This window comes from Pipra filicauda, unplaced genomic scaffold (assembly GCF_003945595.2).
Source record: "Pipra filicauda isolate LSUMZ 115617 unplaced genomic scaffold, ASM394559v2 scaffold87_size3191425_pilon, whole genome shotgun sequence".
Classification (NCBI taxonomy): Eukaryota; Metazoa; Chordata; class Aves; order Passeriformes; family Pipridae; genus Pipra; species Pipra filicauda.
Genome location: NW_024105064.1, coordinates 1,557,283 through 1,567,297, shown reverse-complemented (window position 1 = coordinate 1,567,297; position 10,015 = coordinate 1,557,283). Strand labels below are relative to the sequence as shown.

The following is a 10,015-nucleotide window of genomic DNA, read 5'->3' as shown; positions in this document are numbered from 1 at the left end:
AGCCCGAGCAAAGAATTTCATTCCTTGCCCAGACAATTCATGTTTTGGAAAGAAAGATTTCAAGCTATAACTTCTTTTCCATAGGGATTGTCTTCCCAAATCCTTGGAAAACGGGAGAAGTAGTAAAACAGTTGCTGTTTTGCCTCTCTCAGAAATTTAGGAGAGAAGAGAGAAGCGGCAGCTCCGGATCAATCCCACCGGGATGTCGCCGTCCAGCCTTCCCAAACCCTGCAGGAAAACTGCAATTCCAGAATTCCTGGCGTTCCAAGCGAGTCTCCTTTGCCCCTCTGGCTGTGACTTGGGAAGCCTGGCTGTGGTTTTTAATCTAAATTAAGCCTAAATCAGAGATTTGCTCCCCGTGGGACGTCTTTGCTCCAGTGTCGGGAAGACCGAACATTTCATTCCTTGCCCAAACGAGTCAAATTCTGAGAGACCAAACAGTTAAATTTAGTAATTCTTAACGTGTTCCCTGCTTTTTCTGCCTGTTGGTGTCAGGTGGGGGCACAGCTGAGATGCCAGGTTGCTGCTCAGCCTCTTCCATCCCTGCTTTTCCTGCTTTTTCCTGGCATTCCCAGCCTGGCCTTTGCCGCTCTTTTGGAGTCGCCGCACGGAGAGCTAAGAATAGAAACCTCCTCAAAATGCAATTCAGCATCTTACCTTCCTGCCTGTGAATCTTTCAGTGATGAACTTCAAAAAAAAAACAACCCTCCCCGGGGCTCGGGGTGGTGTGGGAAGAAGGAAAGGGGGGGGTGAGAAGAAGAAGGAAGAAGGAAGGGGGCGTGGAAAACTCGCCGGGAATTTCCCAGCGCCCGAAATATCAATTTGTTCTGGCGGCCCCGGGGCTGCGAAGTCGCTGCTCCCCGAGCACCCAAACCGGGCTGGGACGGGGATGGCACGGCCAGGGGGGAATTTTCCCGCTGTTTTCTTCCTCCTGCTGGTTGCTGTTCCCGATTCCCGGGGGTTGGAATGCAGGGAACACCAATATCCGTACCGGGATAAATGCTGCAGCGACTGTGCCCCGGGTAAGTTGGGTTCGGTGGGAAATCTTATTTATTATATAAAATATATAAATGTATAAACCAGCTTTCCAGGAATATTTCAGGATATCAGGATATATTTCAATATATACAAGGGTATATTTAAGGCTGGAGGAAGGATAACGTAGAGAAAATTTGGTGAGGAGCTTTTTTTCTTTCTATAACATAAAATCAGATAAATCTTTCTATGACATAAAAAAATCTTTCAGATTTTTTTTTTCTTTCTGTAACATACAAAATTTAGGAATCTGCCTTTTATTCTTTTATTTCTGTGTCACTAATATGTCAGTCAGGTGCATTTTCACTTTGGGAGTGATGTCAGGAAAAAAAAAGTGGTGGCATTTCTGTTCTTGTCTTTTATCACATAAAGAACCTCAGAAGTCTCAGATAACAACAAAAATTATTAATTCTGTTGCTAAAGGTGTTTTTTGAAGCTTTTTTCCTTTGTGGCAGAGTTTATATTACTCCTGTTACTGGTGGGTTTTTTAAGGGAAAAAAATCAGTGGTTTTGGATCATAGAGATCAGCAAAGTGTAACAAGGTGGGTTTTGGGTTTTTTTAAGGAAAAATACTTTATTCCTAAATGAAGATGAGCAAAGTTACTTGACAGGGACTGTATTTGTTTCCTCCTTTCTTCTTGTAAAGATTGAACAAGTTTTTTTCCCCAATCCACGAGTCTCCAGGAGGGATTTCAGCCTTTTGTCAGGAAAAACCAGCTTGGTTTTCCCTCCTTACTTCTTATTTTCATCATTAAATCTATCCCCAAGATGGATGTGGGGTGAACTGATGCAGGAGTTTTATCCTCCAGGATGCTAATTGGGCTAAAATCAGCCTTTAATCTTAAGTTTTGAGGCAGTTTGTGGCGTTATTCTCAAAATTCTTTAGAATCTGAGTGTTTGTGAACTCAAGGCACGTTTGTGGGCAGAGACAGATAAATAACACTTTATCTCTCACATTTTCTTCCCTCTTAAACTGAAAAAACCCCTCTTATCAGGTTTTTGCATTGTTAGAAAATGTGCTGCTGTTGGGGAAACGTTTCTTCACAGTCTCTTCCTCGTGCAGATAGTAAAAATGGCATTTATTGCACATATTATGCTCCCTAATAATCCTAATTTTGCCACTCAGCCCTCAATAAAACAGAATTAGAGCGAGCAAGAGGCTTGATGCTCATTCACCTGCAGATGGGAAAATGGAGAAGCAAAATGAAGGGAACAACCATTTTTGTCCCTGTTTGGGGTTATTTGGGCTGAATTGCATTATTTATGGATAAATATATATATTTAACTCCTGAAGGAAGGCGGGTTCTGTCACAAAGCCATTGTACTACGCTGGAAGTCAAACTTATTGCTGTGCTAAAAACCTGCTTTTTTTCCTGCCACTGCCTGCAAACTGAGATGCTCAAACCCTATGGAAAAGTGGTGTGGGGAAGGGATATTTGGGATCTGCTGGGAGAACCATTTGGGGAATGAAGCCTCAGCCTTTTTTCCTGCTGCTGGCTGCAAACTGAGATGCCCAAACCCTGTGGAAAGGTGGTCTGGAGAAGGGATATTTGGGATCTGCTGGGAGAATCATTGCCTCAGCTCTCAGACCCTTTTTATCCCACTTCAGCTGCTCGTTCCCAGTGCTGTGGGGCAGAGTTTTTTGGGATGTCTAAACCTGCCGAGCGTTCTCAGGCAGAGCTGGAGGTGGGACTGTCACACTCAGGGTGTGAGTGTGAATGCAATGAAAATGCATTGCCCTGTGAAAATGAAAATCCTAATTCAGGGGGAAAAATGGGGGGAAAAAAGAGGATTTTGTGGTGATCCCAAGCAGTGTGTGCTCTGTGATCCCTGTTTTAGGGGAGAGGATGAGGAACCGCTGCACGGCCACGGCAGACACGGAGTGTATCCCCTGCCAGGATGAATATTTCAGCAGTGAGCACCACCACAGCTTCTGCAACAGCTGCACAGTCTGCAACACCAGTAAGGCACTGGCAGGGGGGCATTTCCTCCCACAAAGTCAGGACGAATCAGTCTCTGTTTGCTTTCTCACCTCCCACCCAGAGTCTGGGTTGTGCCAATGTCTGATCTCTCCTGCTCGTGGTGGGGCCTGAAAACCCTGCAGGGTTCTTCTCTGTTCCCTGCAGGTGTTTCCACACAGGGTGGGGAATTAATTTGTGTTCTCTCTCAGTGTTCTCTCTTGTCTCTCACTTGCTTTTTAATCGTTTTTTAGAGAGGGGGAGCGTGGAGGTGAAGAAGTGTGAGAAGACCTCGGACAGGGTGTGCGTGTGCCGGGCAGGGTTCATGCCAGCTGGGCTGCCCCTGGGAAGTGGTGAGTCAGGGATCAGAGAATCACAGAATCACAGAATCAGCTGGGTTGGAAGGGACCTCTGAGATCATCGAGTCCAACCCTTGATCCAACCCCGCTGTGGTTCCCAGCCCATGGCACTGATGCCACATCCAGTCTGTCCTTAAACACCTCCAGGGATGGAGAATCCACCACTTCCCTGGGCAGCCCATTCCAATGGCTGAGCACCCTCTCTGCAAAGAATTCCTTCCTGATATCCAACCTAACCCTCCCCTGGCACAGCTGAAGACCCAGCCCTCTTGTCTTGCTGATGGTTGCCTGGGAAAAGAGACCAACCCCCCCCGGCTCCCCCCTCCTGTCAGGGAGTTGCAGAGAGTCAGGAGGTCTCCCCTGAGCCTCCTCTTCTCCAGGCTGAGCCCCCCCAGCTCCCTCAGCCTCTCCTCCCAGCACTTGTGCTCCAGTCCCTTCCCCAGCCTTGTTGCTCTTCTCTGGCCCTGCTCCAGCCCCTCCATGTCCTTCCTGAGCTGAGGGCCCAGAGCTGGACACAGCACTCCAGGGGTGGCCTCCCCAGTGCTGAGTCCAGGGGCAGAATCACTTCCCTGGCCCTGTTGGCCACCCTGTTCCTGAGCCAGGCCAGGATCCATTGGCCTTCTTGTCCCCCTGGGCACACTCTGGCTCCTGTTCAGCTCCCTGTCCATCCAAATCCCAGCTCCCTCCCTGCCTGGCTGTGCCAGGCTCTCCCAGCTCTTGCCTCCACACCAGACTGAGGTGGTCATTTCCAGTGTAAAAAAAAAAGCTATTGTCATTTGTCTCCTCTTATTTCCAGTGTAAAAACTGCTGGCATTTCTCTCTTGGACATCTCCCCACGAGGGGAGTTGTTCAAACTTGTTGCTCTGTGGTTCCTGTCAGAAACAGGGACGTTCTCCTTGGTAATATCCATCATTTACCAGTGGCCAAAGCAGGAAATCCTGCCCCTTGCAGATTAAAACCAACCACTGGGTGTGCTGTGTTACTTCTGCCCCAATATCTTGGGTTTTTAGAGGCTTTTGTTGGGTCTGTTCTACAAGCCAGACCATTCTAAGCTATTATTTAATTTTTGTGTCGCTCCCTGAGCTCACACCCTGCCTGCTTTATTCCCTTTTTTCCAGTGTGTTCACCGTGTCCTGAGGGGACTTTCTCCCCAGGAAGGAACGAGAAGTGTCAGCCTTGGACCAAGTAGGTGTCACTGATCCAGAGGTGTCCATCTTTACATCTTGAGCAGTTGATGCCCAAAAAAATCAGGATGTGCAGAATAAACCTGCAGTAGGGGCAGTGAAAATTGTGTTCCTTGTGGCTCTCAGGAGCCTGGAGCAGCCTGTGCTGATTTGAAGCCTTTGGCCCTTTCTCTCCTCACCTCCAACAACAGAATTCTCAGCCTTTTTTGTAAGGATTTGTAATTTTTGTTTCTATATTAAAGGTTCCCCTGGCCAGGTGCAGCTGTGCCTCAGGGCTGTTACCTGTCAGAAAATCCCAGTAGGATTGTTTTTCCACTAATAACTTTGATTGCCTCAGTTGTTCTCCACATCTCTGTGCACTCCAGGAAAAATAACCCCTGAGTTTGTGCTACTCAGACAAGGATTGTGGTGGATATAATTCAGAAAGCCATTGCAGCAAGTGCTTGAAAAATTCCCCTGATTTCTTCCCAGCTGCAGCAGCCTTGGGAAAACACCCTCTGAGCAGGGACAGAGGCCCAGGATGCTTTGTTTCTGTCCAGAAGGTTCCTTGGCCAAATGCAGGGCTCTTACCCGTCAGAAAATCCCAGCAGGATTGTTTTTCCACTAATAACTTTGATTTAGTTGTTCTTAAACATCTCAGTTGTTCTCCACATCTCTGTGCACTCCAGGAAAAATAAACCCCTGAGTTTGTGCTGCTCAGACAAGGATTGTGGTGGATATAATTCAGAAAGCCACTGCAGCAAGTGCTTGAAAATTCCCACTGATTTTTGGTATTTTTATTTGCTATTTTTATTTGGTGTTTTTATTTGCTATTTTTATTTGCTATTTTTATTTGCTATTTTTATTTGCTATTTTCATTGAGTATTTCTTTTTCCCAGCTGCAGCAGCCTTGGGAAAAGCATGCTGAGAGCAGGGACAGAGGCCCAGGATGCTGTTTGCAGCAGCCCTGTCCCCCTGCCAGAGGTCCCTGGGACTCCAAGCCCTGCCTGGAGTGTCCTGAGCACTTCCCCCCGGGATACCAGGGATAAGAACAGCTCCACTGCTGGGATCTCCTTCCCCCCCAGACCTGGGGAAGGTCCTTCCATCTGCCCGGATCCCACCGACCCCACAGACACCAGCTGGGGTAAGGAGGGCACTGGCCAAGGCTGGGTTTGGCTTGCGAGAGCTGGGCAGGGATTTTCACCCTCCTGCTGCTTTTCTGGGAGGGGAAATCCCACTGATTTTGCTGGGAGGTAAAAGCAAACTGATTTTTCCAAGAGGGGAAATCAAACTGATTTTCCTGGGCAGTGAAGAATTTCCTGGGGGGCTGAAATCAAACTGATTTTTTTCTAGAAGGGGAAATCAAACTGATTTTCCTGAGAGGTGAAGATTTTCCTGGGAGGGGAAATCTCACTGATTTTTTCTGGGGGATGAAATCCCACTGTTTTTTTTCTGGGAGGTGAAATCAAACTAATTTTTTCTAGAAGGGGAAATCCCACTGATTTTTCTGGGGGATGAAATCAAACAGATTTTTCTGTGAGGGGAAATCAAACTGATTTTCCTGGGGGGTGAAGATTTTCCTGGGAGGGAAATCAAACTGATTTTTTCTGGGAGGGGAAATCAAACTGATTTTTCTGGGAGGGGAAATCAATCTGATTTTCCTGGGCAGTGAAGATTTTCCTGAGGGGAAATCAAACTGAGTTTCCTAGGAGGAGAAATCCCACTGATTTTTTTCTGGGGGATAAAATCAAACTGTTTTTTTCTGGGAGGGGAAATCAAACTTGATTTTCCTGGGAGGGAAAATCCCACTCTCTCTCAGAACCATATCTGTATTTCACACAGCTTTCCAGTGGGACACAAGATCCCAGATTTGGGATTTTTAGGCTTTGTGGTTCAGGGGTACTTCCAGATCCCTTCTTTTGAAGCTGGAAAGCTCCAGCTGGAGCTTTTTTTTTTTTAATCTTTGAATTTTTTGAATCTTTTTTTTTTTAATATCTCTTCCTGTATTTTTTCCCAGGCTCTCTCTCCCTCCTCCTGCTGTGTCTGATCCTGCTCATGGTGAGTGGAATGTCCATCCTGCTGCTCATCGTCCAAGCAGCCAGAAAAGAGACCAAGGGGAGGCCTCGTGGAAGCAACAACCAGAGTGAGCTTCTTTTTATGGCATAAAACATATGGGAAAAAAGCACAATCAGGGCCCTCCTGCTGGAAAATTGATAATTAATCCTAATGAAAACTGCAGTTCATCCCAGAGATTTAGTCCTGCTGGCTGGAGGTCCCAGTTTTAAAGCCCAGTGTTTATTTTTATTTGGGGTTAATTTTTATTTGGAGTTTATTTTTATTTGGGGTTTATTTTTATCTAGTGTTTATGTTTAGTATTTATTTTTTACTTAGTATTTATTTTTATTTAGTATTTATATTTATTTAATATTTATTTTTATTCAGTTTTTATTTTTATTTGGGTTTTTTATTTGTTGGTTGTTTTTTTTTTTTTATTTGGTATTTTTATTATTTATTTTTATAATTCTCTCTCTTTCAGAGGATGGGAGCTGTCGAATTCCTATCCAGGAGGAACAGGTGGACTCCAATTCCAGCCTCATCAAGAACTGACTTCCCATTCTTTGCTGTCTCCTGCATTTCTGAGCCTGGGGGTTGTTCCAAGGGATGATGTGCCTGTTCTGGGACTCTGTGGGGCTGTTTGACTGTGGGGCTGTTTGACTGTGGAGCTGTTTGACTGTGGGACTGTTTGACTGTGGGGCTGTTTGACTGTGGGGCTGTTTGACTGTGGAGCTGTTTGACTGTGGGGCTGTTTGACTGTGGGGCTGTTGGACTGTGGGGCTGTTGGACTGTGGAGCTGTTGGACTGTGGGGCTGTTTGATTGTGGGGCTGTTTGATTGTGGGGCTGTTTGATTGTGGGGCTGTTTGATTGTGGGGCTGTTTGATTGTGGGACTGTTTGATTGTGGGACTGTTTGATTGTGGGACTGTTTGATTGTGGAGCTGTTTGATTGTGGGACTGTTTGACTGTGGAGCTGTTTGACTGTGGAGCTGTTTGATTGTGGGACTGTTCACTTGGGTCCCTCTGGGGCTCCTCAGTGCCCCTTTGGCCTTAGGGAGCAGCTGTTCCCGGTTGGAATTTTGTGGTTCTCCCTCCCAGGCACATCCCCTGCTCAGCATCCCGGGCTGGGAGTGCTCCCTGCATTCCTGGGCACTGGCTTGGGATGGCAGGGAATGTTCAGGGAGCTGGAGGGGCTGATTGTTGCAAAAAACATGGCTTAGAAAAGACATCCATTCCCTGGCTGCTCCCTGGGAAGAGGCACGAGCTGATTTATTAACCCAGTGCTGAATATCTGGCCCTTTGGGGCAGCATTTGGGCAGAGATTTTGCTGCCTGAACTCTGCTCTGCCCTAAACTCTGATCCCCTCGAGCACACTGGGAGTGGAACCCCCACCCAGAACCTTCCATCCCTGCCATTAAACCCCCCCCACACTGTGTGTGATAACTTTACTTGTCTGATTTTTCCCACAAGTTCAGCAGCCTGGAGTGTTTTGAAAAGCATTCTGATTTTTTTGTTTGTTTTTTTTTTAAGACAGTAAGTTCGAAAATCTGGGAGGAACCTGAAGTGTTGTCGTGGGCAGCTTTTGATGTGTTTGAAATGCCTCAAGTTCAAGAGGCAGCAAACTTGAGAGTGACATAATTCAGAAGTGGTTTCCACTTCAAATGTATCTCCCCTGTAGGTAACCCCTCAGAAATGACACTTTGGATCCCACAGCACCAAAGCATATGAGAAAATATGCAGCTAAAAATGTATTCAAGAATACAAAGGGGTGTCTAAACCCATGTTTTTAAACGTAAGTTTCCTTATATGTTATACATACGGGGGACTTAGCCAGGATTTTTCCTGTTTTCCAGGTGCATATACGATGTATAGAAACATTTGTGTTGGATGGAAACATTTGTATTGTATACAAAGGGCTGAGAGGGACTTCTGCAAATAAAGGTGTGGTCGCAGCTCTGCCCGTGTGTGTGTGTGTGGTGTGTGGGATTGGGAGCAAAAATTCTGGAGTGTGAAATTCCTGCAGAAAGCAGGATTAACTCAGAGGAGGGGAAGGGGAGGGGCAGGCACTGAGCTCTGCCCCGTGAGTCTAGCAAATAAAATTTTGCAATGATTGCTGAAAGGCTTTTAATTGACCTCATAGTGCTGCAAGTCTCAGGACTTTTCTGGCTTGTGAATTAATTTTAGGGGGTTTTTAGGTATTGTTGTTGCTTAAATTCAATTTAGTTTATAGAGATAACAAGTAATAATCAGCTTCTTTACATAAAAAGTAACATTATGCAGCAGCTGATTATTTAGCTGCTTGTGTGACAGCCTCTGTGGGAGGGATCTAATGGTTTGGTTAAATCGTTTCATTTTGAACTGTGAATAATTTGGTAAGATAAACTATGCTTGGTTCTTAAAAGTTGTTTTAAAGGTAGAAGGCAGCGTGAGCAGCGACAGGACCCGAGGGAATGCCCTGAAGTTGTGCCAGGGCAGGGTCAGGTTGGATCTCAGGAAAAGGTTCTTCCCCCAGAGGATGGTTGGCACTGCCCAGGCTCCCCAGGGTTTGGGCACAGCCCCAAGGCTGCCAGAGCTCCAGGAGGGTTTGGACAACGCTCTGAGGGACAAGGGGGGATATGCAGGGCCAGGGGTTGGACTGGATGATCCTTGTGGGTCCTTTCTAGCTCAGGACGTTCTGTGCTCACCAAATGATCAGTCGTGGCTTTGAGTTCTCCCCCTGCCTTGCCCTTGGCTTCCTGTGGGACCTGAGAACTGCGGGTGCAGCATCTGCTCTGCAGACCCGGCCTGGAGCAGCTCTGACCACAGAGGTGATGGGGTGGCCATAGAATCATAGAATCATAAAATCATAGAATCATAGAATCAGCTGGGTTGGAAGGGACCTCCCAGATCATCGAGTCCAACCCTTGATCCAACCCCGCCGTGGTTCCCAGCCCATGGCACTGATGCCACATCCAGTCTCAGCTTAAAAACCTCCAGGGATGGAGAATCCACCACTTCCCTGGGCAACCCATTCCAATGGCTGAGCACCCTCTCTGGAAAGAATTTCTTCCCAATATCCAACCTAAACCTCCCCTGGCACAACTTGAGACCGAACCCTCTTGTCTTGCTGATGGTTGCCTGGGAAAAGAGACCAACCCCCCCCGGCTCCCCCCTCCTGTCAGGGAGTTGCAGAGAGTGAGGAGGTCTCCCCTGAGCCTCCTCTTCTCCAGGCTGAACAGCCCCAGCTCCCTCAGCCTCTCCTCACAGCACTTGTGCTCCAGTCCCTTCCCCAGCCTTGTTGCTCTTCTCTGGCCCTGCTCCAGCCCCTCCATGTCCTTCCTGAGCTGAGGGCCCAGAGCTGGACACAGCACTCCAGGGGTGGCCTCCCCAGTGCTGAGTCCAGGGCAAGAATCACTTCCTTGGCCCTGTTGGCCACCCTGTTCCTGAGCCAGGCCAGGATCCATTGG

General features: G+C 47.2%; 1 protein-coding gene across 1 annotated transcript; it reads left to right on the top strand.

Moving 5' to 3' along the window:
• The first annotated feature begins 864 nt into the window (after positions 1-864).
• TNFRSF4 (TNF receptor superfamily member 4) lies at positions 865-7,425 on the top strand. Its single transcript, XM_027728540.2, has 7 exons — positions 865-1,022; positions 2,875-2,997; positions 3,248-3,346; positions 4,471-4,537; positions 5,415-5,659; positions 6,533-6,658; positions 7,052-7,425. Exons 1-7 carry the CDS (start codon positions 890-892, stop codon positions 7,120-7,122), a joined length of 864 nt encoding a protein of 287 aa, XP_027584341.1. The 5' UTR covers positions 865-889; the 3' UTR covers positions 7,123-7,425.
• The last annotated feature ends 2,590 nt before the right edge of the window (positions 7,426-10,015 follow it).

Coding starts and splice junctions, on each gene's coding strand:
- TNFRSF4 (XM_027728540.2), top strand. CDS start 890: ATGGCACGGCCAGGGGGGAATTTTCCCGCTGTTTTCTTCCTCCTGCTG. Junction 2,998..3,247: donor CTGCACAGTCTGCAACACCA/GTAAGGCACTGG, acceptor ATCGTTTTTTAG/AGAGGGGGAGCGTGGAGGTG. Junction 4,538..5,414: donor AAGTGTCAGCCTTGGACCAA/GTAGGTGTCACT, acceptor TCTTTTTCCCAG/CTGCAGCAGCCTTGGGAAAA.